We start from the raw sequence: 27,814 nt of genomic DNA on the forward strand, positions 1-27,814 counted from the left end.
TTTGCTCTAGCAGCATTTTTATTTACAAACAGCAATTTCCATTGACTTTATACCATAAAAAAGCCATTTACAAGCAAGAAACGAGAATTCAGAACAAAATTAAGCAGCACTGAAATATTCATGTCACAAATCTAAAACAAAATGAATACAAGAGTAAAATATCATTTGAATAAATAGTCTTAAATTCATGCTATAAAATAATCCTTAATGGCAAGTTACTAGTTGATACAGCATCCGCTTAGCTAGCTTCATTTACTTCATATGGCGATGAAGTGTGGACTTGTGAGGTTACCAGTTTATATTGCAAGATAATGACACTGTGTTAAGTCATTCAAATTGCTCAACCATTTATAACGGAAAAAAATGTTAGCCCTACTAATAAAAGTGGTGAGAGAGATGGTTTTCACATTAGGAAAATGGTCATTCTCAAAGAAACCAGGTAAGTTTACCTCTTACTATAGTCAGGGCAGCAACCAAGGGCTTGGGTGGCAAGTCCAAAGGTTGAATTCACAGCATACTCGTCACCGAGGGGCAGCAAGAGGTCTGGTTACTGAATCTGCTGCAAGGCTTACTCCAGGGCTGGAGCCAGAACTAGGGTAGCCCTGTCTGTGCCAGCCCCAGAGGGGAACCGGGGGAAACAAGGTCCTCTTCCGGGCAGAGAAGTCGGGCACTGGGCAGAAACAGTGGGAACGCTCTGGCACTTACTGAAGAAGACGTGTGTGGCGTGTGACAACCATTACAAATTTGGAACAATGTGAATGACTCTTCTGAACGTTCAGTTCAGTTGCACTGAGTAATATGAAATCTATGATTTATGAACTAGATAGTTCCATATAAAGAATTTACATAATTCCCCAATACTTTCATATATAAAATTTAATAAATAACCCTGACCAGTCTAGAAGCACCATTCAAGGGGCATGTGCCCTTGGAAAATAGTTTAGGTGTTGCATATTTGAGTCCCTTTCAGTGGAGGCTTCACAGGAAACCATTACAGAATTTAACAATAACAAAGACAACAACAAAAATCACAGTAACTAATAGAAAAAGTTGTTAAAATAAAATACATTGATTTCTTGAAAGTAAAGCTCATTCACAGAGATGATTCCCACCCCCACCCCCACCCCCAGCCCTTGTTTTGTGTTCCTGCAAATTCTTCCTAGAGTCTAGGCCGTCAAAATAAAAGTAAAAACAAAACCGCACACGAACATATGCAGGCCTATGGTCTGGGCTAAGGGAAAAACAAAGACTTGGTTATAACTGCTGTCATGAGAAAAGACATCTACTCATGCTCTGGAAGATTGAAAAATTTTCAATTTAGTTCTACAGTATATTCTGCTTAACAGTGAACCGACAGTATCCTTTCTGCTGTATTAAAAAAAAAAAACACACAAACACACACACAACAAAACCAATCATACACACACACACACACACACGCGCGCGCGCGCGCACACGCACACACACACACACACGAAACCAAAACTGCCAAAGCAGAGCCAATTGGGAGGCTTTCCGCTAACCAAAAAATGAACTTGTCTTCGTGTGCTGTATTTACAAATATAATTTCTAAATGTATTTACAGCTTTAGTAGAAATTAGAGGGGAAAGAACTGATCAGAACGAAAGGAACTGTTTAAAACCCACAAACGTTAGTAAAGTATAAAATTCTTTGTTTTCACAGTTTGTAATAGCAGGTTAAACACCTATAGAAAAGGACGCTGTCACTGTCTTCACATTGTCTACGTATTTGAAAAGGTAGCTCAAGGAGAGACTCAATTATGAACAGACCTGTATGAATTCAGGATATGTTTTGCTGTAAAAGATTTCTTCACAGATCGCTTTTATCTGAATTGGTTTTTGCATCTGTTAGAAACGAAACATCTAACCTAAACCTGTACAGAGATAGGGACTTTGCTTTCCAAAAAAAAGAGTTGCTCTAAGGAGTTACACAGCGTACTTCGTCTGCGGAGACGTGGAGGGAACTTCGGGGAGAGAAGGTTTCTGTTCTGTGGCCATGTTAATCCTCCTGGCACATCCTCCTGTGACAAGGCACAATTGATTGCTGCTGCCCGATCTGAATGGAGTTAACCTTCCACCCGCCACGCACGCCGAGAAACACGACAGCGTGCTCGCTCAGAGAGGCTACCCAGCTCGGTGCTGGCCTACGCGCTGCCTCCTCGAAGCCCTGTGGAACCTTACAGTACTGGGTTATGGCTTGAGAATTCATTCTTAACACTGCTAGCAGTGGAAAGGGTAAAGTGTTAGCAACATGAATGGGAGCAAGTGGAACTTGCAAAATGCGGAATCATGGTTCTTAGAGAGAAACTCAATCAATTTTCTGCCCCTTAACAGTCCCATTACAATGGTTGAACCTGAACTGTACAATCAAAGCAATGTATAGTTTTGTCAAAGACAATTTTGGATAAGTCACTCTTTGGTAAACTCAAACCAGTGAAACAAACTGACAAATACAAAGAACTCCATGTAAATAAGGTTAAGACTGACAACGGTGACAAGAACCAGGATATTCGAGGTACCTGCCCCAAGTGCTCTCCCCTCCTGACTTGTCTCATCTATCGCGGAATGCTCTGGAAACCTCTCAGAAGGCCCCAAGCCTGAGTGAAAAGGAGGTGTTCCTTCCCTGAGCCTGACCTCTCACGTCCTCCATTTGGGCGTTTCTTGTCACGAACTTAACTTGTTACCACCACACAAATTTTTTGCATTTAATTCTTAAAAGAAAAATCAAAACCCAACGTATTCGTGTAAGGAAAAAAAAAAATCACAAACGTTTACCTGAAACCCCAGAACATATTTAAGTGGGTAAACACTGGGGGTCCGGCCTCCCCTTGAGGCACGCAGCTTTGACAGGAGTTGAGCGAGTGCTTCAGGGAGAGCGCGCACCCCTTACTTAGGCAGTTTGACAGGAAAAGGCATACTATATACCCGATTTAGCAAACGCTGCTCCTCGGGAGCAGCAGGACTAGAGTGTCATCTGTACGTAGTAACACTGATGTGTGGCCAGCCATTCACGCGGGAACAGGCAGATCCTGTGTGCTAGAGACGAGCTACCGCACAGCGACCACCCCCGGGGGCTTAGCACACACAAGGGCCCGAATGATTTTCTTTTCTCAACAAAACAAAACAAAACAAAACAAAACAAAACAACGAAAACGAACAACAAAAACAAAAACCCCCAAAACCTCCCCCAAACACCCCCTACCTCCCACCATTCTTGGTATCTTAAGAGCCAAAAAAGCATGGAAAACCAGCAAACGTCCATTTCTGTACTCCTTCAACTCCTCAGCCTCTCGAGTTGTGTCTTTTTATGCCTATTTTTCTTTTGGGTGGTTTGTGCTGTTCTCCTGGGGAGACGTACTGGCTGCGGGCTTCAGAGCCAAGGTTCTCCAGCAGGGAGTCTGGAGCGCTGACATCCTACGGGCAGGGCAGCCTGCAGCACAAACTCACCGTCAAATCGCTTCCGAAAGTACTCTGTCAGGGTGCACAGTACCAAAGCGAACTCGTAGAGCCTGTTTTGTTTACTAGAAGCAGACGGGTAAACAAAGTACAGAGCTGAAGACACTTCGAAAGTACTGACAAGACATTTTTCAAATAGGACTCAGGTATGTTTTGATACAGTAATGTGTTTGCCAGCAAGCACATGCTTTTGAGGTCTCTTTTCAAGCTAGAAACTCAGGAGAGGAAAAAAAAATTGTAATTCACTATTACCGTTAGATTTCACATTTTCTACAACTATACTGACCTAAAAGATACATAACATAAAAATAGCACCACGTGACCCAAAAAATGGTGACACACACAGATTTGGTGACACACGGAGTATCTTAGAGGGCTTTTTGACTGTTGGTTTCTTTAAGCAGGAAACACTGAGAGTGGGGGAGCCACTGAGGCTCTCGTTAGCACACACAATACTAAGATAGATATATTGCTTGCAATTCCCATAGAGTATATCTTTACAAAAAGTACAAATTCCAAGTTCTGCAGTTTCCCTGGGAACTGCATGTAGAAAAAGTTGCTGTGCACCTGAACTAGCTGTTTGAAAAGAGGAAAAAAAAAAAAAAACCCACAACACTGCTTGGAGAATTTTGTAGACAGAACTACAAATCCCTTTCCTTTAGTGTGAGTACTAACTCATGGTAGAGTGATTCGATTTAGTTACCTGGTGTGTTTCTACAGTACGGAATGAAGGTAGATTCGTAGGCCAGTAAAAACATTGAAAACCACTGCTCCTTTGGGGCTGGCTAATATAACACTACAATATGTAAAAAGGTCAGCACCACGGGTCATCCAGCTTACCTACTGGACAACGAACAAAAATTCCAAACGGTTTCCAACTAGAGTTGAATACATTTTATGGCATTTGGTTTATGTACTTGTTAGGAAGCAGAGCTATGAACACTGTGATTTGCTTTGCTTGCTTTTGGACACAATGAATTATATATGTGAAAACCTATTAACATTCTTTTGTAAGGGATATAAAGGGGCAAAACCCTAACATTGGGTGGGGACGAGACAGAGTCAAAAGCCCTGTTCACATTGTATTAAATTATATATTCCTCTTACATTCACCTCAACCAGAATAAAATCAAATTTGAGAATGTATATATACTATATATATAATAATCGCTTTATTATATATATATATAAATTGTCTAACTACCCCTTAAAAGTAATTTTAAATTAGAAAAGGTTACCCATTTGTATCAGCTGACGGCATCCCAGTCTCTCTCCGTGGACACGCACTGGTGCCAGTGCACACAACGAGAGAGTATTATGCCTCTTGGCAGAGAATGTAGGGTCAACCAGTTGGCATAGCTAAATCACTGGCAGATTTGGGATTAAGAGTTCAGCCAAAGAGGAATACTGTCAGCCTGTGTTTTCCCTGGATACGTTGCCCTTCATGCTTTGAGCTCCTTGGGAGAGGGAGGGCGGGGGAAAGGATAAACACAATGAAGTGTTCCTTCCAGAAACCTTAGAAAAACTGCCAAGAGACGGAGAGATTTCCAGATGGTTGGGAAAACCAAAGATTACAACAAAGCAAATCACAAATATGCATTGATTAATGTGCTTTGTTTGGGTGCACTTCGTTACCATCTTAATCAGGAGCATCAGACACTGTGTGAATTTCCATCCGGGAATCTAGGCCCATCTCTGAGGCCGACGCATCATTTTCTAGTTTCTGTTCCACATACACGTCTGTTCTCTCGGGGGACTCGATGCGACTCCTGACTTCGGCTACACCAGGGTGGTTTTTCCGCAGGTGCTGGTTGAGGGTACCTTGGAATGGAAAGCACTTGCCGCAGATCTCACAGCGGAATGGTTTGTCATCAGTATGACCCCGGATGTGGTACTCCAGTTGGTCCTTACGTGTGTACTTCTTCCCGCAGAACTTGCACACAAAGGGGGTGATTCCCATATGGAGCCTCATGTGCCTGTCGAGGCTTCCCTTCTGGTTGAAGGACTTTCCACAGTAAATGCAGATCAGCCTCTCATTGTACGGGTACCAGTGCCCTCTTGCACTCCTCTCCCGGGGGCTGCTCTCATACCCGGGGTTATTCATCATCGCTTCACTGTCAGAACCCTGCACCAAGCCCTGTAGATCACTGTGCAGATGGACAGACAAAGCCCGCTTTTGGCGAGCACGCCCTCCTCGGAAACAGCTCAGCATGGATCTGGACGGGCTGGAATTACTCAAACTTCCAAAAGCTTCGGATACGCTGGTTGGCTGTGAGGCCGCTTGGGAGTAGGAATATGCGTGCTGCAGCACAGAACCGTAGGACCCCACGTTCACTGCCACAACTTGTTCCCCATCCACCATCTCTGTGTGGTACCCGTCGTCCCCCAGGGAGGAGCTGTCGGAACAGCTGGGCCGGTCAGACTTCTCCATCTTCACTTTCACCTCAGTGATCTGGCTCTCCCTCACCAACAGGTCCCCTTGCTCGTGGTCCCCCTCTATCTGAATCTCGTACTCGGAAACGCTCCCGCTGCTCCCTCGGTCCGAGTGCCCTTCCTCCTGTAAGCGGCTGCGCAAAGCTTTGCTGGGCGTCGTCTCCATCCGAAGATCGCTGCTCGTGGTGGGCTGCCGTACCTGAGAGCAATATGGAGGGGAGATCTCAACCGGGTTGGCAAAGAAGCTGCTGTCCTTAACTCCATTACGACTCTCTGATGTCTCCTCAGCACCAACAGTAACAGAGTCAACATCTCCAACGCTGATTTTTGAATGGATGCTCTCCAGGATCTGCGTGCACTTGTCAATGACACACTGCATCTGAAGAAAGCTGGCTGCAGTCAGAAAACTGACAACATCCTTCAGCTGCAAGGACATTCTTCCAGTGTAACAAAATGAAAGCAACTGTTCAAACACATTGGGATTTTTAATCACAGATATTGACAAGCCACTCATGGTACTTAATGCTGAATGGTCCCGGAAATAGGGGGAGCTGGCAGCGAGGACTGCTTTGTGGGCTCGGAATGGCTGACCCTGAATGTGGACAATGATGTCACATAGTTTCCCTTGCAGGCGGAGTTCGTTTAGCTGGCTCAGAACAGTGCTGCTGTACTCGGGCACATCAAACTGAATAAAACTGCTGCTGTCCATTTCTACTGACATGAAGCGTAATCTGCAGAAAGAGAGAGTTTCATAATTCACCAGTGACTCCTCACTAAGTACAAGCGGCATAAACACAAGCTTGCAAACATAACACCACCACCACCACCACTGCAGCTACCATGCCGCCTGAGGGTCAGCCTTAGCATTCTTCCTCTTACTTATTTTCAGTCTTTCATGTCTTGGTTAATTCACCGAAAGTCAGATAACCTAAAGATCAATCAGCCTAGTGCCCCAACTGCCTACCATTCATCTTCATCAAAATTATCACATGTTATATATGTCAAGTCCTCTCAGCTCAAGAAAAAATATTTCCCTGTTTCACTTACTTCTGAGGATTTGGAATACTTTGTAAAAAAATAAGCAAACTCATGTAAAGAATGTTCTGCCTCATTTGTATGTTTCCAATTGGTGTTTTTCAAGCAGATGGCACACTGGATACACTGAATGGAGCTAAACCTTTTTCAGTTTAGAATTTGAGTTGTTGTCTTGATGTGCCTTTTTTCCCCTTCAGGTCTGCACACCTTTATATCCTTTTGGATTGGTAATGGACAGAACAATGCTCAATCCCTTTCAGTGAAGAGTTTTAGACAGGAGGAGTAACAAGAGTGATGGACACACCGCGAGCATATTGCTGTCCAATAGCGCTCCCAACTGCAGGTGGGCACACCTTGGGACAGGCTGGCTACCCTTGCCAAGAATCCACAGCACTAAATCTCTCATAAACATGTAAGTGTCTATAGCCCAGGCTGCACACTCTAACCAAAATACGACAAAATCAGATCTAACAATTATATTTTAGTGCTTAAAAAACCCAACCAACTGAAATGTAAATACCTCCTGAATAAGCACCGAATCAAAGAGAAAATCAGAAAGGAATAAAACTATTTAGAAAAAAAAGAAAACTCACATAAAATCTGCAGCAAGAAGGGTTTAGGAGTAAAATTTACTTATGTCTTCAGCTTGCTTGAAAATGTATCCAAAAAAAGAGATGGATAGATAGGTGATAAAGCAAACAGAGTAGTATGTTAACAAGTGTAGAGTATAGATGGTGAGTGTATACAGGTGTTTATTGCAAAATCCAACTTCTCTGTATATTTGAAATTTCTCAGAAAAAATGTTGAGGATCTTGAAACAACAAATTTTAACAGGGAAAGTCAGTGCCTTAAAAGTATTTAGCATTTTTGTTTCCAAATTTATTTATTTATTTTTTTAATGTTTATTTATTTTTGAGAGAGAAAGAGAGATAGAGAGGCAGAGCACAAACAAAGGAGGGGTAGAGAGAGAAGGAAACACAGAAATCCAAGCAGGCTCCAAGCTGTCAGCAGAGTCCAACACGGGGCTCAAACTCACGAACCATGAGATCATGACCTGAGATGCAGTTGGGCACTCAACAGACTGAGCCACCCAGGCACCCCTTAAAAGTATTTATCATTAAACAACAAATAATAAATATACATGAAATCACTGAAGAGGTCAGAAAAGGAACAAGTTAAACCCAAAGAAAGCAAAAAAGTAAGAACACTGAACAGTATATTATCATAGAGAAAGTTTTTTAAATTTTCAAAATTATAAGGACATCCTCGGAAACATAACTCATTAAAAGAGTAACATATTGTGACCAAATGTAAGGATGGCTACCTGTTAGGAAATATATAAATACAATCTGCCACATCAATAAGTCAAAGGAGAAAAACCACATAGCCATAACAAGACACGACAACGTGCAATTTAATCTGACTCTCGCAGGAAAGGATCAACCAGTTAGTTTGACTAGATCACACAAGATTTTTTTTTTTATCATGTCAGAATTTGAGTTAAAACATTTTAGTTAAGGAGGAATACCGTGCCCTTATTTATCCTAGAGTTATGACTGAAATCAATTTGAAATCTGTACGGAAAGGACATATTTTTAGAGTAACATAAATTGGCAGAATTAAACAAAAAGAAACAGAAGTGCCAAAGCATAAATGATCTTCAGGCCATTCACACTGTTTTAGATGCATGTTAAAACACTTAAGGCATCTCAAAAAAAAAAAAAAAAAAAGAAAGAAAGAAAGAAAATTAAAGCATCTCCATTTATATGACATAAATCTGATACCAGAAGATGGTGAACAGGATAAAAGAAGACAAGTGTCAACCCTACCTAAGTAAACAGATTTTAAAGTCCTCGAGGAAATCCTCGCAAATATAACCTATTAAAAGAATAATATATTGTGACCAAACGTAAGGATGGCTACATGTTAGGAAATATATAATCTGCCACATCAGTAAGTCAAAGGGGGAAAAACCACACAACCAAATCAAAACTATGCCAAACATGGATTTTAGAAAGTTAAATGCCTTTTCAAAGTAAGGAAAAAATACGAAGAGAGTATTTTCTTAATATACTTTCTTAATATAATAAACAGTACCTACTGCCAACCAACAGCACCATCATCCTTAGAAAGAAAACATTATACCTGCATTTCCCAAAATATATTCAATAGAACACAAGCCCATGAGTTGGTGTCAATATCCCTACCTCCTAGTAAGTAAAAAATGTATTAGCATAATAACCCACCTGAAAAGTCCTGCAGACAAGAATTCTATTTAACTCAGTGGTTTGCACACTCATTTTAGCGTGTAACTCTTCTCCCAAGGAACACATGTAAATATTCCCAAGAATTAGTGTTCCCTGGTGCACACTCTGGTAAACACTTTCATAAGGCATTCCCATTAGTGCCTGGGAGGATACAAGGTTGTCTGCCCATCACTTCTCTTACTCTTAACATTGTTCTGGAAGTTCTAGCCAAAGCAACAGACAAGAAAAAATTAAGGCCCGAAGCTATTAGAAAAGAGGAGGTGAAATTACTATTCAAGGCAGACAGGACTATTTACACAGAAAACACAGTGAACCACTGGAACAAATCTGGTAGAGGCAGGATCTAGTAAATGGAGCGTTTCATAAATTATTGTACATAAAACACAAGTTAAGTAAGATAATGACAAGTTGCAACCAACAATAGTAACAGAAACCATAATATACCTGGGGGCTAAACAAAAAATAGTCAGGATCTGCAAGAAGAAACTAACATTTTGATAAAGACAAAAATATGTATGTGTAAATGAAGATACGTATCACGCTTCTGAAAAATGCAATACTATAGGCACTTTCCCACCAAATTAATTTATAAATATAATGCAGCCCAATGAAGAACATTCTCAGTAACTTCACAAAATGATCTTACAATTCATCTAGAACATTGCTGTCCAACAGAAATATAAGGTTAGCCACATGTGTAGTGTTTTCTACCAGTTAACACTGTTTAAAAATAAACATTATTAAATTTTATACATTTTTACTTAACCTAACATTTAAAACATTCTCAACATATAAGAAATATTAGAAAGTTATTAATGAGACATTTTACATTCTTTTTTTCCATACTAACTCTTTGAAATCTATGTGTATTTTACACTTACAGCACATCTCAATTTGGAATAATCACATTTTAAGTGCTCAATAGTCACATGTGGCCAGTGGCTACCACACTGGACTGTGTAGATCTAGAATAAACACTGAAGAAATTTTAGAAAACAACAACAACAAAAAACCCAGCTAAACATCTAGATGTCAAAATGTATGATTAGGCTACAATTCATTCACTCTAAGTATGTACTGCCTTCTATGTGCCAGGCACTAGGGGTCCCGGGGAGCTGTAATTCTCTTGTTATAAATTGTGACAAGAGCTACGAGATCTTTCATATTGGGCAGGGGCGTTGCTGCAGGGAAATGGTCCAGTCTTCCAGACATAAGGAATGACACACACAAAGAGACTCGTCCTTCCTGAGCGGGAAGGAAAGAAGCCTTCGAGAATGTGGGACAACTGGGACAACGAGCACGGGGGAGGACTGGGGCCACATGAGGCTGTCAAGGTGGGGGGAAGTTAGACTAGGATGGGCCCTGTGGGCCATTTCCAATCAATGAAAAACGAAGAATTTTTGAAATAGATGCTGCTTGGATAATATGTATATAGAATAATAAAGTTAGATCGTCCTCACCACATACCCAAAAATAACTTCTAGAGAAGGTCTTACATACAAAGACAGATATCAGAGGAAGAAACACAGATTTAACTACAGAAGAATTTTTGTACATCTAAAAAATACCTTCTCGGGGCGCCTGGGTGGCTCAGTCGGTTAAGCCACCGACTTCAGCTCAGGTCACTATCTCGCGGTCTGTGAGTTCCAGCCCCGCGTCAGGCTCTGGGCTGACAGCTCAGAGCCTGGAGCCTATTTCAGATTCTGTGTCTCCCTCTCTCTGACCCTCCCCTGTTCATGCTCTGTCTCAAAAATAAATAAACGTTAAAAAAAAAAAAATGCCTTCTGAGGGTGCCTGGGTGGCTCAGTCAGTTGAGTGTCTGACTCTTGATTTTGGCCCAGGTCATGATCTCACAGTTTGTGAGTTCAAGCCCCGTGTTGGGCTCTGTGTTGACAGTGCAGAGCCTGCTTGAGATTCTCTCTTCTCTCTCTGCCCTTCCCTCTCTACCCCACCCTCTCAAAATAAATTTTAAACATTAAAAAAACTTTTGACCAAAACCAAATGAAAAAGACAAATTATGAAAAATACAACATACACAGCCAAGAAGTATAACACTCTTACAAATCAATAAAAGCAAATATAACAATTGAAAAATGAGCAAAGACTATGAACAGATGCTTTTAAAAAAATTAAAATAGCCTTCAAATACAGATAAAGCGATTGACAACTTCACTGATAAACAAAGATTAACATGAGACACAACTTTCTCAATTGGCAAGATTTAAAAATGACCCAGCTGGCGGTGCTACAAGGGCTCAGTGCCCTTATATACTGCATGTAACAAAAGCTTTACAACGGGCGTTCCTTTGGACTCAGCACTCTGTTGTAACAAAAATCACAGATATAGGCACAAGAATTTATCCATAAGTCTGTTCAATTACAATAGCAAAATGATGAAAACAACCTAAATGTCCGACTTCTTGGGAATTGTTAAAGTATAGCACACCTATGTACTGAATACTATGTCATGATGAAACTAATGGGAAGGAAGAATACAAAGGTAGCTCTACAAAATGTGAGCTCCACCAGGGCAAAGATTTTTATCTCTTTTATTAACTATCACCCAGATTACTGCCTGGCACATAGCAGCCACTCAACACTCAATAAATATCTGCTGAATGAATATTTAATAATACAGCAAAAAATCAGGTAACAAATCGACTGCAAGCGAGCAGGAGGGATCTTCACGGGTGATGGAAATGGTCTACAACTGGGTTATGGTAATAGCTGTACAATGTCATAAATTTATAAAAAATCACTGAATTGTACACTGAAGATGACCAAATTCTAGGATATGTAACCTATACCTCAATAAAGCTGTTGAAATACAGGTAACAACAAAAGTAGGAGATTTCTAAAATTATGTATGTATATGCAGATATTAAATATACATAGAAATAATACTGAGATATATACAAAATGCATACATTAATGTAAGATTCAAAATGGCTTATTTAGTTTTTTAAATGCTTATTTGCTTTTGAGAGACAGAGCACATGAGTGGGGGACAGGCAGAGAGAGAGGGGGACAGAGGACCTGAAGCAGGCTCTGCACTGACAGCAGCAAGCCCTATGCGGGGCTTGATCTCATGAACAGTCACCTCATGACCCAAGCAGAAGTCACTTAACGGACTGAGCCACCCAGACGCCCCAGATTCAAAATGTTTTTACTTTCTTCTTTGCATTTTTCTGTGTTTTCCAAACTTCTAACAGTGAACATTTATTACTTGGAATGACCAAAAAAAGGAAAATAAAAAATATTTCCAAATCCCTGCCAGATGACAATTTGACAGATGCTGGTGGTAGAGTGTAAAATGAGCAAATACTCTGGAGACATTTTAGTGATGTCCAACGAAATTACAAACGCACGTTCCCCATGTGCCCTAGGAACTGACTACAGCACCGGACAGAATGACAAAAGATTAGAAACAGACTACCTGCCCATGAAGAGGAGCGTGGTTAATAACTTATGGGACATCCACACTTAAAACTACTTACTATACAGCCAGAAAATAACAAACAAGGAAGCTCTTTTCATTCAGACATGAAATAATCACCATGGTGTACTGCCCAAGGAAAGGGGTGACGTGTGCAAGAGTATACGTGTTGTCTGAACAAAGCGCTGTGAAAAGACACACACCACTGTGTCAATATACACACATTGTACATGTGCACAGACTACTTCTGGAAGGATGCACAACAATAACCTCTACCGCCTCCTGGGAGGGGGACAGGGCAGCTGGGAGCCCTGCCAGCTCTCAATGAATCTTTTTAGACACATTTCTAAACTATCTGAATATGTCGTTAAAAACCAGTAACATTTTTTCAAAAACTTAAGACGCCTCATCCAGTTTTTAAGGTAGGAAAAGATCGTAACAGAACTGTCAGGGGCACGAATCGGAAGTGAGATCTGGGTTCAAACGATACCTGCTTTCCAGCTATAAAACTCTGGGCAAGGAGCTTTAGAATCTTTTCAAGCGCCATTTCTCTTGTCTTGAAAATGGGAATGATGATGACAGTCCTTGCCTCACGGTTCGGCTCGTGGTGACGACTACAAGTATGTAGAAGCAGGAAGCACTCAGCACAGTGGCTGCCTGGTCCATAGTGATCATGGTTTGCTCTAAAAGACTTTTTCTAGGGGGACAGGAGCAACAAAGAGAACTGACTTTAAAGGTAGCCTTGGATATGAATCCCGCCTCGGCCACTTTCTAATAAAAATAATAACCATGAACATTTAAACAGCTATGTGACCTTGGACAAGTCAGTTAACTTTGATTTCCTATTGAGAAAAGGTCTCAGAATAACTACTACCCAACAGGAGCGCTGTAATGATTAAATGAGGGAAATTTATGCACTGAACGTGTATAAAAGCTTACACACGAGTACTCACCTTGTGCTAAACACCATATATATATATATATATTTTAAGTTTATATATTTTGAGAGAAAGAGAGAGAGACAGAGCAGAGGAGGAACAGAGAGAGGGAGAGAGAGAGGATCCCAAACAGACTGTACTGGCAGCACAGAGCCTGACATGGGGCTTGAACTCATGAACTGTGAGATCATGACCTGAGCTGAAATCAAGAGTCAGATGCTTGACTGAGCCACCCAGGCACCCCAACACCTTATATATATTAATTTGATCCTTTTATCAACTCTGTGAGGAAATACTATGATTGTTTCTATCTCACAGATGAAGAAATTGAGGGAAAGCGGTTAAGATACTGCCAAGATAAGGTAACTGACAGTTAAGATACTGTCCCACAGTTAAAAGATGAACTTAGTCTGACTCCAGAAGTCGTGACCCTGACTATCACAGACTGCCTTCTAGAAATGCAGATACTGCCTGGCACCTACCAAGTGGTCAAATGTTACCTACGCATTATAGCATGGTTGCGACACAAGGGTATGTAAATAGTGACGCTGGGAATTCAAGGGCAAAAGGGAGGTGGGCTCAGGCTTTCTTTTTAATTTTTTTTAATGTTTATTTTTGAGAGAGAGACAGAGTGTGAGTGGGGGAGGAGCAGAGAGAGAGAGAAAGAGAGAGAGAGAGAGAGAGACAGACAGACAGACAGACAGACAGACACAGAATCTGAAGCAGGCTCCAGGCTCTGAGCTGTCAGCACAGAGTCTGATGCGGGGCTCGCTTGAACTCAGGAACCAGGAGATCAAGACCTGAGCTGAAGTCGGACTGAGCCACCCAGGCACCCCAAGGGCTCAGGCTTTTTAAAGGTAGAGTCCTAGGCTAAAACCAGTAGAAAACGGAAAACAAGCATTTCCGAAATAGTCTAACTGAAAATAGCTTCACAGTAAGGCTTCACTTGAAAGAAAATCTTACACTTGAAAGAAAATCACTGGAGAGAAAAACCAAAGACCATGATTAACACCTAAGAGAGGGATTCCATTTTTCTGCAAATGAGAAAGGAAGTGCATCACTCTCCTCTCCTTTACATTAACGCCTCCTTCTGGCCACGACAATGAGATCCGAAGCCCTCTGCCTAAAGCTGCTAACAAGTAACACTCCAAAGAGGCTTCTAAAACTCTGACACACGGGGGAATTTGCAGGTAGTTTCGGTCCTAGGCACGTCACCAAGCTAAAAGGAGTAAAAGACATAACTGATCACCAGTTCTACATCCAATGACCCAATTTGTCAGGTCTGGTGGTCCTGAGGTAAAGCAAGTCAGAACCTCTTGATGAGATGATCAAGTTCAACTATGATCCTCGGCTCCTCTGTATCAGCAGTTTCCCAGCGTGGTTTCTTGTAGGTCTTGATTCCTCCCCCGCAGAGAGTGCCAGTGGGCCTACACCTAACTTAGGTCAATGCTTCAGTAATTTCATCTTTAAAAAATAAAATATATGCACATGGTCAAACTTCAAATCCTAGTACAGAAAAATATAAAATGAATAGCAAAACTCTTCCCCTGTTCCTCTTCACAAAGATAATCACTGCTAAGAGTTCTTAGTGTTCTTTCAGAGAAAATTATAAACACATATCAGCGTAAGCTGTTCTGTACCCTGCTTTATTTGTTTTTTAATTTATTTGAGACAGAGAGAGCATGCATGCAGGTGGGAGGGAGGGAAAGAGGGAGGGAGGGAGAGGGAGGGAAGGAGAGGGAGAGAGAGGGAGGGAGGGGGAAAGGGGGAGAGGGGGAGGGGGGGAGAGAGAGAGAGGGAGAGAGAGGGAGAGAGAGGGAGAGAGAGAGAGAGGGAGAGAGAGAGAGAGAGAGAGAGAGAGAGAGAGAATGAATATGAATGAATATCCCAAGCAGGCTCTGCATTGTCAGAACCCCACGTGGGGCTCAAACTCACAAAACCGTGAGATCATGACCTGAGCCGAAATCAAGAGTCAGACACTTAACCAACTGAGCCACCCAGTTGCCCCTGCACCCTGCTTTAAAAAAAAAAAAATGTATTTAATATACCTTAAAATCTTTCCATAGAAGCACAAACTCATCTACTTCATTATCTTTTCTGACTTCTGACATGGAAGGCTGTGTCACAATGCATTCAGCCAGGCCTCAAATGATATCCTAAACAGGAAAAAATTGACATAGCCACGATATTTCCTCCAAGCAGAGGACTTTGCTAGGATCATGGTTTCATTTCAACTGATCACGCCAAATTATGTCCCAAAGGCCGCAGCAGCTTTGCTCACCAATGGCACACGAACTGCCTGTTCCCCCCGCCCCCCACCAGCTACCAATAATGAGCATTCAACTTTTTCACTTTTGCCAGACTGATGAGTTTAAGATGGCATCTCATGCTTCTGAAGTGCCTTTATTTAATTATAAATAAGGTTGATCATCTATTTTCACGTTTAATGGCAATTTGTCTAAGTTTGTCTTCCAACTGCCTGTTCATATCCGTTGCCTGTATTTGCATTTTTTACTGAATTGTCAGAGCTCTTTGTAAATTAAGGAAATTAGCCTTTTGTCTTATGTGCTACAAGTATTACATTTAATTGCAATCACTAAATCGCATACTGACTGGGAATTTAAATTACTTTTCTACATTTATAGGAAATATTCATTCACTCTCGATCTTCCGCACACACAAAACCAAAGGGAATTCAAAGACGAATAAGACTCCCAGTCTTGCAATTGGAAACAGGCTTAACACGGATTCCTCCCAACTCAGAGAGATGTGGGAATGAAATTCATTTCTGATAATGCAGAGATGTGATTTATATATTAGTTTTTCATGGACTAAGTTTGCAGCTGCTTTAGAAGACAATAATGAATTTGATTATTCCTCTCACTAAATACATCAGAATCAGTATTCTTTAATTCAGAAGATTAATCACAGATCTGTCGTATTATATTAAGCAAAAAGCCATCCCCAAACTAGACATTTGCATTGCTATTTTAAATTAAAAAAAACACAAGCATATATCAGCTGGACATTTTTTTTTTAATTTTTGAATGTTTTTATTTTATTTTTGAGAGAAGAGAGAGTGTGAGTGGGGGAGGGGCAGAGAGAGAGTGAGACACAGAATCCGAGGCAGGCTCCAGGTTCTGAGCTGTCAGCACAGAGCCCGAGGTGAGGCTTGAACTCACGAGCCGTGAGATCACGACCTGAGCTGAAGTCGGATGCTTAACCGACTGAGCCACACAGGCACCCCTGGCTGGACATTTTCAATACCTTTTTTTTTTTTGAAGGCCACTGATTTTATTGATTTAAAAACCTTTACAACAGTGACTATTTCGCCAAAAAAAGAGCCAAATAGCATAAAACAGGCCAGAGGTGGGGGTGGGAGTGGGGTCAGGGCTGGGAATCCACGCAGAGAAGCATCTGACATGACGCTTGACATGAAACTGGCAGGGAAGAAGGGAGATGCATGCAAGAGCGAGAATTTCAAAAAAATTGAAATGGTGAGGAAAGAGAACCCCCAAAACACCTTGGAGTACATTGCAGGTGGAGTACAACAGCAATCTCTTCCTTTGTAGAGGACAGGGGAGGAGTCCCCACGCGGCTGCAAACTCTGGAGACTCCACGCTGGGGCCAGGGGCTGGGGGCTCCCCGGAGAGCCTCATAAGAAGGCGTCGCACCTCTCTTGGCATTGGCCCCGCATGTGTCCTTCGGCCGTTCCAGAAGAGAGCTTCATCTTTCTTTAGCACCAGGAACTGGCCAAGGACCAAATAGGCCTTGTCAAAGCCCCGTTCCTCCAGCTTCTTGCCCAAGACTTCACCAATCCCGGCCAGGCTCCCCACTGGCTTTTCCCCCATGGGCGCTGCCACAGGTCCCTGTGCTTTTGGGAGGTCGTCACCTCGATCAGCTTCATCGGCAGCTCCGGCTCCCGTAACAGCTCCTCCCACCACACAGCTGCTCACAGCCGCCACCTTTAGTATTTATTTTAACAATAGTTTTGTTCACTTGTTTGTAATGGATAAGAACGTGAAACACCTCTTTTAAAAACCACACATGATGAGGACTTAGTTGAAGCGGGCCGCTGGGAAGTTCAAGTTGTCAGCTTCTCAACCTGTTCAGTCCTCTTCTGCTCATTCAACCAGTAGACACACACACCTCAGGCTCGGCCAATTTCTTTAATGAGACAATACATTCACACCCCTGGAAGCAGCTTTCACCTCCTACACAGCCTCTGCCATGGTCAGCCAGTGACATTTCGCCACCGCCACTGGTCTGAACAGCGTCTGGGAAGGACTACCTGAGGTGGATGGTCCTGACACCCACCCCCACGCTAACCTCAGCAACTGTAAAAGGGGGTCACTGGCCACCTCCCACACCCTTAGCCTTCTTCCTTCCTTGGGAGAGCCCATCATCATCATCGATAACTAACACTGAATGCTTGATAAAGACGAGGCATGTCACAAAGGACTTCTCTGCATGATTTCCTAGAATCCTCTTGCCCTCCCCACAGAGGACAGTACTATTACCCCTATTTTATTTCATTTTATTTTAAGTTTATTTATTTTGAGAGAAACAGCAGAGAAGGAGCAGAGAGACAGGGAGAGAGAGAACCCCAAGCAGGCTCCAGCGGAGCCCGACACAGACTTGATCTCACCACCCTGGGATCGTGACCTGAGCTGAAATCAAGAGTCGGACGCTCAGTCCACCGAGCACCCAGGCGCCCCGCCTCTATTTTAGAGATGAGGAAACTGAAACTCCAAGAGGCTAACTGTCCCAGGACGGTCCAAAGTCTGCCCATCTAGACTTCCTACACAGTAATTCCTAATCCATGTTTCATTTGCTGGAGGGGAACAGCAGGACCAGCAGAAGTCAGGAAGAGCTGAGGAAAAGGCAGGCGAAGAAGAAAGCTTGCGTCAAGTTACATTCCTGCCCCGGCATGGTGGCCGGCCAGGGAAAGGGACAGGGACTAGTGGTAAGCATCCCCCTCTTGCTGCCAAGGGCTGCTACTCCTTCTGTGAAGAAGGGAATGGAGGCGGCCAAGTAGGGGAATTTTATTAATATCCACCAAAGTTACAAATGCATGTCCCCTGTGACCAATTTCAGCTCTAGCAATTTACTACAGCACCCTCCTCCTAGAGCAGAATCTCCAATAGAGATTAGAGATTAAGGGCTTTGGGGGAAAGGAGGGGGGCGGGGGGAGTCCCAGGCATCCCGGCGGCTAAAGTATATTATGCTTTCCATCTTCATAGCTTTTCCTGGTCAGAGCCCCTTACCCTTTAAATAAACACTTATCTTCATGCTAACGCCTGAATTAATTAGAAACCACTGGTCTGAGGCTCAAGTAACTGGTCCTTTTGGTGTTTACAGGTGAAAGTCACAGAGCAGACACTGCCGAGACACAGGTTCAGCCCAAGTTCAACAGCATTCTAAGCAGCACTGGGACTGGTGTTCAAAAAGCCAGAGCAGCCGGCATGAGGGGCTATCCAGGGATGACCAAGCACCGAGGACAGCAGTGAGGCCACCGAGGCCAGGGGCAGGCCAGAACCATGAGGAGCAGAGAAGGAGCAGGTTCGGGAAAAGGGACCCACGCCAGGGAGTGAAGGCAGACTGCGCAACCAGAGAAGGGAGGACATTTACACAGCAAGGCACTGTGGGCACAAGCCACGGGGGACACCCACACTGTGCACCGTACAAAGTCAGCCTAGGAAGCCCCTCCCACAGACTGGAGGGAAAAAGCAAAGGAGAGGGGTCCTACAGATAGACATGCACGCATGGTCTGAAAAGAAAACTAAGATCCGATGCAAGACCACAGACAACGAGGCTTAGTTAGTGACACTGCTGGAAATCCCTAAAGATCCCACCCAAAAAAGCTACAGGACCGTCTAGTCTTGCCACACCCAGGCGTCAGGACAAGGCACTGTTCTGAAATCCAACAGATGAGGGAATCTTATCCCTAATCCTGGTTCCAAAGGTCACTAAGAACTAACACATTTTACCTGAAGGAGCTTTAGAATAAAAAAGCCACTTTGCAAAGACAGCAAAGCCACAGTCTAGCAGACAGGACTGATCCTGACAGGGGTGAACGATACTGGGGATAATCAATACTCTGTTCTTCTCTCACCCCGCTCCTCCCACCGACTTTGAGCAAAAGGGGGAAAAGGCAGTGACAGTCCTCAGATATGGCAACACTAGAGGCTCACGTGGACGGAAACATGGCTAAGGGAGGCAGCGTGAGTTTTCAAAGGTGTTGCATGTTTACCGATCCTATAAAGCACCAGGGAATGGAAAAAGGGTCCCATTATTTTCCATTTAATGGAATTAATTCTTATGTTCTATGGCAATATTTTTATAAGGCTTGATTATCACCAAAAAATTAACTGAGAAAAGCATGGACGCATTTATTTATAATAACGACTTAAAGGCCTTTCCAAGCATGACAGAAATCCCAGAAGCCACAAAGGCAAAGATGAATACATCTGCCAACATATGACAAAAAAATACCCTCTGCAAAAACCAAAAGTAAATGACATACTGAGGAAAAATACATGCACATTTGACAAAGGGCTACTTTCCAAATTCCCTAATTTATATTGTCAGTCAGTCAGATTGGGACGACACAGAAAATCCTACGGAAGAAGGGGCAAAGGAATTAACATTGCACAGAAAAAGAAAAGACAAATGACCAAAGAACACATGAAAAAATGTTTAGCTTTATTCATGACTAAACAAGGAAAAATGAGAAACCAGTTGTAACCCATCAGACCTGCACACATTTAAGAACTGGCAAGTGTAATCCTGAGAGAGAACCTGGTAAGATCCAGAAGAATGTAAAAGGAATTCACCATTTGGTCCACCATTAACTGCTATGAATTGAGCCTACAAAAGTCATACAAAAGTATGTTAGGATATATGTTAACAAGGATGGGCACTAAGCATTTTTATTTGCTGTAGCAAAAAAAAAAAAAAAAAAAGCAAGAAAGAAAAAAGAAAGAGAAAGGAAACAACTTCAAAATCCATCAAGAGGAGACTGGTTAAAAAAAAAAAAAATCAACAATGAAACACTACACAACTATTAAAAAGGGTAACCTATATGCTTTGATATAAAAAGAGCTTTATTATTTACCCCAAACCAGCATGCTATGGAACAGTATGTATGCATACATGCAATTCTTTGCATGTACTTTTTTTTTTAAGTTTTTATTTACTTTTCAAGAGAGAGAAAGAGCACAAGGGGAGGAGGGGCAGAGAGAAGGAGAGACAGAGAATCCCAAGCAGGTTCTGCACTGTCAGCACAGAACCCAATGTGGGGCTCGAACTCAGGAACCATGAGGTCATGACCTGAACCAAAATCAAGAGTCAGCCGCTTAACCAACTGAGTCACCCAGGCGCCCCTTCGTATACTTTTCTTAAAAGAATAAATATACACTGCTGTATCTGCTCTGGAAGGAAATCACATGAAACTTAGCGTCGGTGACTTTGGGAATGAGGACTAAGGAGTGGGGAAAGGGAAGGGAAACAGGCTTCAGTTTACACTTCTCGAATGTTTTATCACATAGCTGTATTATTCTCACTAAAAGTTTTTTTTAAGACATGTGTAAGATTCTACCTAAAAATATATAATTTTGTAAACCGAAGAATCTAGAGAAAGAGAAAGATAGGCTGCAAGTGGATAATTAGTGTATCAAGAAGACAATTATAGAGGCAGAACCCGAGAGCTATGAGGAATAATGACAAGCTAATTACTTCTGATCAAAAAGACTTTACAAAAAATCAAAACGGAAGAAAGGAAAGCTTCCTGGTATTTGTAATATGTGAACAGGGCTTTGTATTTCAAATAGAAACAGAAAGAACACTTCAAACAGAAGGGATGGCAGGAGCAGGGAACATAGGAGTGAAATGTGGGGTGTCTGGGGTAGTGGCCAGGACCCGGGTTTGAGGGGTGACACAGCACAGACGAGAACCACTATTGGAAGGTGAAGCGCCTGAACACTACAGAATCCAAACTGAATTCTGGCAGCAGCCAACTTGAACATGAGTCCAAAGAAGGACTCAACAGGACTTGGACACTGACGGACGCCAACTGTCCTAGGAGGCAAGTGGGTCCAGCCCCAAACAAGGAGTTTGGGCTGCCCTCTGGGCATCTGCATAGAGCTGTCTGACAGGTAGTGGGAAGTAGGGGTGTGCAGCTGTACAGAAACACCAGATACCGATCTGGAAGGAACCAAAAATTGTACCGAGGCCTGACGTGGTAAGAGGAGGTTACTGAGGGAGACAAAACAGAAAAAAGTTTAGCTGAGAGCAGAAACGTTTTGCTGTTTGCTCCTATGAAAGAGGTGCTGTAACATGGTCTGGAGAACGAGGTACCCCACACACTCAGCCCTCTCCTCAGCACATCATTTCATTAATGAAATTCTGCATCATGCCTTTTGTCAAGCTGTGAGGAAACTGCACAATGAAAACCGGGACCTAGCCTAGTGTCATCTTCCCGCACGGCTAACCCGTTCAGAAGAGAGCCTAGAGAGGAGACAGGATGCTTAGATGCCATCTGTGCAAAACACCCACATGGGCCTCCCAATCTCCTCTACAACATTCTTGGGTAAAGCTCTCGAAGTGTTTCCCCATAATGGCAACTGGAACAAAAGCGCAAGTGTAAAATCTGAGCAACTGGGAATGTGCTACTGAGCTCACATTCGCGGCGGTGACCAGAGGGCAGGGACTATGTGAGCCCAGCACAGTGTCTGGCAGAGAGAGGCTCTCGGCACATGTCAGCTGACTCAACCTGAACCAAACTGGTGGCGCAAAATCCCCGGCTGCCGCCATCACTACACCCCCAGCCCTCAACTCTTCCTGCTGAAGACCCAAGAGGTACAGGTGAAATCTACCAAGGTGGCTCATTCCCATCTAACCCACAAACTCTCTCATTTAAAAATACCCAGTGATGCTGCTAAGGAAAGTAGGCAAGGTTACAAATCTGGAAGTTATTTAAGGCACCAGGAGATACCATTATTCTCAATCGAGATGCTCACAATTCCAAACCCAGATCTGCACCTGCGGGATTCAGTCACTTGCTGGAATCAGAGCCGCAAACCAATCTAGGCTTCCTCTACCAGGCACTGAAGACCTAAGATCCCTAATTTCCATTCCATACAAAAAGTCACGAAAAAGACCACAGATGGAAGCACTAGGGACAGCAGGCATGGTAACAGCAGTAACAACTATATAAAAATAACTTTTCTAGGTATTTCTGCCTGGGTCTAGATCAAAACTAAACTTGAGCTGTCATGAATTACAATCTAATCCTTTAGAAAGCACCAGCCGAATAACACCAGGGCTGCATAAAACATTCTGGTGCTGCTGAAACCCAATGCACGAAAAAAATAAATAAAATGGCATTCCGTGATGGATATTCATGAAGCACTCTTCCTAATTTAAAAGAAAACAAGTCTAGAGTTCTTACTGCATTAATTCATGTGAGCCTGAAAGAACATTTTTATCCAAACTGTTAGATTTCCTACCAAGGCGTTAACATTCTCCAAGTCTGCTCAGTTACACTAATTCTGAGAGTACGGCTTGGTTTGACAGTGGGGTTTGTCTTGCAGTCAAGGCAAAACATCAGAAGCTTCTTCTGAGCTGTCCGAGCAGGGGAGGGATGGCCTCTTTAACCTCACCTGCAATGAATGTCAGGGATGAACAGTCATACTCCTACTGTGCGGAAGGCTTCGTAAGCCCCGTACCTCCTCACTGAACATTCCTGACACCTTTCTGAGAGATAGTGCGGCCCACCCCATCCTCCAGGGAAGGGAACAAACTCAGAGGGACCAAGAACCTTTCCCAAGGTCACTAAGGACTGCTGAGCCAAGATTTGAACCTGAATTCGTCAGTCTCCCGAGGGGGAATTCTTATCTCCTGTAAGAGTAAGGCTTTAATCCAGGCATGCTGGTGAGATACAGGGTTTGTAGCGGTACTGGACCCTCACTGATCAACTTTGAGTGGAAAGGGAATTCTCATTTAAAGATGTATCGTTACACTGGCATAACGATAATTAAGGGTTTACAACGTTGCACTTTGAGTAGTCTGCAGCCATTTCTCTGCGTCATGTCCACTATATCTAACAACATCTTTCTACTTCTATGAAGTAGGCAAATAGATGTTTCATTAATTCATCACAAATGAGAAAGACGTGTTTCATGTATAGCAATGAGTAAGCTTTCTTAAGGCCAAGAGCTCAAAAGTGGCATCTTATCTGCTTACTGCTGGCATTTCCCAGGACACTGGACCTAGGAAACACAGGAAGACCCGCCTCTGAGGACAGAAGTGTTAGAAAAGCTCACCTTGAATCGCTTTCTTCCGTGAGGTTTTCCATGCCATCAATATCAACCAGAAAATAACCATTAGAAATTAAACTGCATTCAGTTGATGGCCTTCACTAAGCTAAATTCAGCAGTCAGCTATAAAACATTAAATGGGTACAATTAAGAAGTCTGAAAAACACGAAGCAGGATTTAAACCAAAGTAACATGAAAACTAATGGGAATAAAACATAATGATAGCATTCTAGATTCAGGATATTGACATCAACAAGTGCTTCGATGGAGAGGGTCCAGAAACATGCAAAAATTCACAGCTCAGAGAAGCTGAGGTTCAGCAGCCTATCATTTCTCCACCTTGATAGATTTACGCGTAATGATGATGACAGTGACGGTGGTGGTAATGAAAATGTATTAAACAGTTAATAGGAGCCACAAACTCTACCTCCTTCATTTTTATTTTTTCCATTTTAAAACTCATAGCAACTCTATCAGATGGATTTTATTATCCCCACACTAGAGATGAGAAGACAGAGAGGCTCAGAGACATTATACAAATTACCCAAGTTCACAGAGATGGTAAGTAGCCTTGTTGGGATTCAAATCCAGGCCTATCTTGTTTCAAAGCTTACGTTCTTTCCCAACAGTCTCCAACAGAAGAATTACATGGCTTTTTTCTTTCCTATAATCAAGAGTAAACTTTTTAATCTTTGAAAGATTCGTTTCACGCTATCTGCACTCTCAGAATGCAAACCCGGGTCACCTGGGTGGCTCAGTTGGTTAAGCGTCAGACTCCTGGTTTCGGCTCAGGTCATGATTTCATGGTTTCGCTGTGTGGGGCTCTGCGCTGGAGGCTTGGAGTTTGCTTGGGATTCTCTCTCTCCCTCTCTCTCTGCCCCTCCCCGCTCCCTCGAGCTCTCTCTCTAAATATATAAATACACTTAAAAAAAAGAACGAAAGCCAAAAATATCCGAATGGCAGCATTACACATAAGTTAATATACAACAGAGAAAGCTAATAACTAATAACAGATTCCCCTTTAAAAAGGAGGGGAATCACAATGTTTTTAAAGAGTCGTTTACCAACAAGAATCGGAAATGTTTGAGCACCTATTATAAAAGTCTGGCCACAGCATTAGATACCACCAGGGCTCTGCGACAAGTATGAAGACACAATGCCCTCACAAGAACTCCCACTCCATCTGGTACAAGCACAAGTTCAAAAACCAAGGAACAAATGCAGAATCCTGCGATTTAGATTCTGAGTGCCACAAAGGCATGGGGGTAGGGCAGTCAGGAACACCCTCTGGAGGAAGTAGATCTTCAGCAGGGCTTGAAGGAAGTGAAATGGAGAATTTACACAGAGAAGAAAAAGGAGGCCAGCACTTCAGAAGGGGGAAACAACAGGAGCAGAGCCCTAGAGGCAGTCATAAACTTGGTTCTGCAGAGCGCAGACGGAGAAGGAGAAGCAAGGAATAAGGTGCCATAAGGTGCCGGGAGGTGAGGGGGAGCCAAACCAAGGAGAGTCCTGAAAAGACAGGGTGGGCAATGGCTGGACACAATGTGGCAGACAGGGGACACTACTCAATGCCATGGCCCCTTAGCTGTTCTGGCCCCTAGCGTCTCCTTTCCCCTCCTGCAAATCATCACAAACCACCCGAGTCTCCTGCTGCTCACCACTGCCTTTCAAATAGCTTCAATGTGGGCCTAGTGTTCAAGTTCTTTCAGGAACAAGCCTCAACCAATCTTTCCTCCTATTGCCTTCCTAGATGAACACTTATCTACAAGGAGACTGGTCTATTCACTAACTCCATCAGATCACTGGGTCCAATTCCTCTTTTCCTAGCTGAATCCTACTCATCCTTTAACAGCCAGCTCAAATCCTGCCTCCTCGCTAAGCCTTCCCTGACCACTCAGCCTCTAGTGACCTCCATCTCTCCTTCCTCTTAATTCTAGGGCATATAGCCCTGTCTCATCAATTACCTTTTCACAGGTAAAGTGTCAGCACCTAGGGTAAAGCTGCTTGGAGGCTGTGGGTCTTCCACTACTTTCCCCCACCATATGGAACAGCATCTTGACATTTAATAAGCAAGCACTCAACTCTCTTTCTGACTTCCTATATTAAGTTTGGCATTAGCATAAAGGAAGGAGGGGGGAGGCGGGGGACTTCTGAAGTCACAGACCAACTAAGAAGCTGTTGCAATAATCCAGATGTGAAGCAAAGAGGGCCTGGACTAAGGAACAAAGAGAAAATGGGCAAATATAAACAACAAAAAAAATTTTGCATGCAAAAACTCAGCGGGATGTGACTGACTACTACTAGGGACAAAAGCAAGGGATGAAATATTAAGGTAAGGTTTCCAAACGCGTCTTGGAATCATTTTAAAGCCTGTCCGAAACCAAGTGCATTAAGTGGCTAAAAGTCCACATTTGCAAAAAGTCTTCAGTGAAACTGCCCAGTATCTTGAACCAGGGACAACCCTTCCAATTTCAGACACAGACAGAACGGTAAAGCTACAGGGGTCTTTAGAGAGCTAATCTAAAACCCTCACTGATCAGATGGGGAAACTGAGGCCCAGCGCGGAAATGGCTTGCTGAAAGCCTCAAGACAACTCCCAGACTAGTGCCGCCTAAAGCACAGCCGCCCAACCGAGAAGGGCAGTGTTTACAGCCCGAGGCCAACCCCAGCCCGGCCCTCCTTAATGTGAAGACCGACTGAGGGCGAGAGTGACCATGGAGACGTCTAGGGCCAAGCAGGACGCGCCGCCGCCTGTTTACCTGAAGAAAGGCGGTGGCGTGGGGCAGGGGCTCCGCTACAGCCGCCAGCAGGGCCGACCCCGCGGCCCGGCCAGGCCCTTCAGGGCACTCAACCATCCGGCCTCCCGGTACAAAAGGGGAGCGCCCCTGAGAGCGAGGGGCCCGGAAGCAGGGGATCCCGAGACGCCCAGGGCGGAGACTGGGGAGCCCGGGTCAGCTGGCCGAGCGCGACCCTCGGCCCCCCCGGCGGCGCCCGGACTCCTGGGCCGAGCACGACTGGCCCCTCCGGGGCGCGCGCCTGGCCGGAGCAGGTGCCCGGGCCTCCCGACCCCGCCCGGCCTCGGCTCCAGCCCGCGCCACCCGCCCACCCGCCGGACTGACCAGGCGCGGACGCTCCCGCCCCGCCGCGCCCAGAGGGAGCCGGACAGCGGCCGAGGGCTGCCCCCCACCCCGCCGGCTCCGCCCGCGCCTCGGCCGCCGCCCGCCACCCGCCGCGCCTCACCTGCCGAGAGCGCCGCGCTCACATCGCCCGCCCGCGGCGCCCCCTCCGCCGCCGCCGGCGCCAGGCCCGTCCCCGCCGCTCCGGCTGCCGCCCCAGCCCGCGCCCCCCGCCCCCGGAAGCGCTTCCCGGCCCCGCCCCCTCGGCGCCAGCGCTTCCGGGCAGGCTTGGACGGGGGTGGTGGCGCGGTGGGACTGGCCTCTGCCGGGGAGCTCCGGGGCCCGGATCCCGTCTCGGCCGCGTCCCGGAGCCTCGCCGCGGGCGCGCGGGCGAGCGGCGGTCTTGATGTCAACTCCGAAAGGAAGCGGCGGCGGTTCTGCGCCCCACGACCTCCCGCCCGCATTCTCCTCGGCGCCCCCTGCTGGTGGGAGGAGGACTCTGCAGTGGGGCGCGCCCCGGGGCTCCCGGAGAGGAACGGATAGGTCATGACCCTGGACCTGCCACCACAGGGAGCCTGCGACCACCCTCAGCTCAGCTCTCCCCTTCCGAGACCCTCGATCCCGCAGCCCTTCGGGTGCCTTCCCATCCCCCGAGCCGCGCCCGGCAGGACAGCTGAAGGCAGTAAGGTGCAGTGGTTACCAGCACCAGCCTGGGGACCAGTCATACCGGGTCACTTAACGTGTGACCTTGGGCAGATTACCTACGCCACCCCCCCACCCCCACCAAAGCGGGA

General features: G+C 44.4%; 1 protein-coding gene across 4 annotated transcripts; it reads right to left on the reverse strand.

Moving 5' to 3' along the window:
• ZBTB34 (zinc finger and BTB domain containing 34) lies at window positions 1-27,279 on the reverse strand. Of its 4 annotated transcripts, XM_053204597.1 has the most exons (3): window positions 27,145-27,167; window positions 23,911-24,027; window positions 1-6,640 (listed from the first exon to the last, which is right to left on the reverse strand). In XM_053204597.1, the coding sequence occupies exons 2-3, from the start codon at window positions 23,940-23,942 to the stop codon at window positions 5,116-5,118; spliced, it is 1,557 nt and encodes a 518-aa protein (XP_053060572.1). In that variant the 5' UTR covers window positions 23,943-24,027; window positions 27,145-27,167; the 3' UTR covers window positions 1-5,115. The 4 variants fall into 4 exon arrangements, with proteins under 4 accessions (XP_053060572.1, XP_026890958.1, XP_026890954.1 ...); XM_027035157.2 differs by lacking the exon at window positions 23,911-24,027 and having other exon boundaries at window positions 27,145-27,279; XM_027035153.2 differs by lacking the exon at window positions 27,145-27,167 and having other exon boundaries at window positions 23,911-26,398.
• Window positions 27,280-27,814: the final 535 nt, after the last annotated feature.

The sequence above is a fragment of the Acinonyx jubatus genome, chromosome D4 (assembly GCF_027475565.1).
Source record: "Acinonyx jubatus isolate Ajub_Pintada_27869175 chromosome D4, VMU_Ajub_asm_v1.0, whole genome shotgun sequence".
Taxonomy (NCBI): domain Eukaryota; kingdom Metazoa; phylum Chordata; class Mammalia; order Carnivora; family Felidae; genus Acinonyx; species Acinonyx jubatus.

Bases quoted from the DNA above. Each gene is read 5' to 3' on its own strand.
- ZBTB34 (XM_053204597.1), bottom strand. From the start codon at position 23,942: ATGGAAAACCTCACGGAAGAAAGCGATTCAAG. The intron at 6,641-23,910 runs GTGAGCTTTTCT...CTCTTTCTGCAG, and splicing joins ACGGAAGAAAGCGATTCAAG to ATTACGCTTCATGTCAGTAG.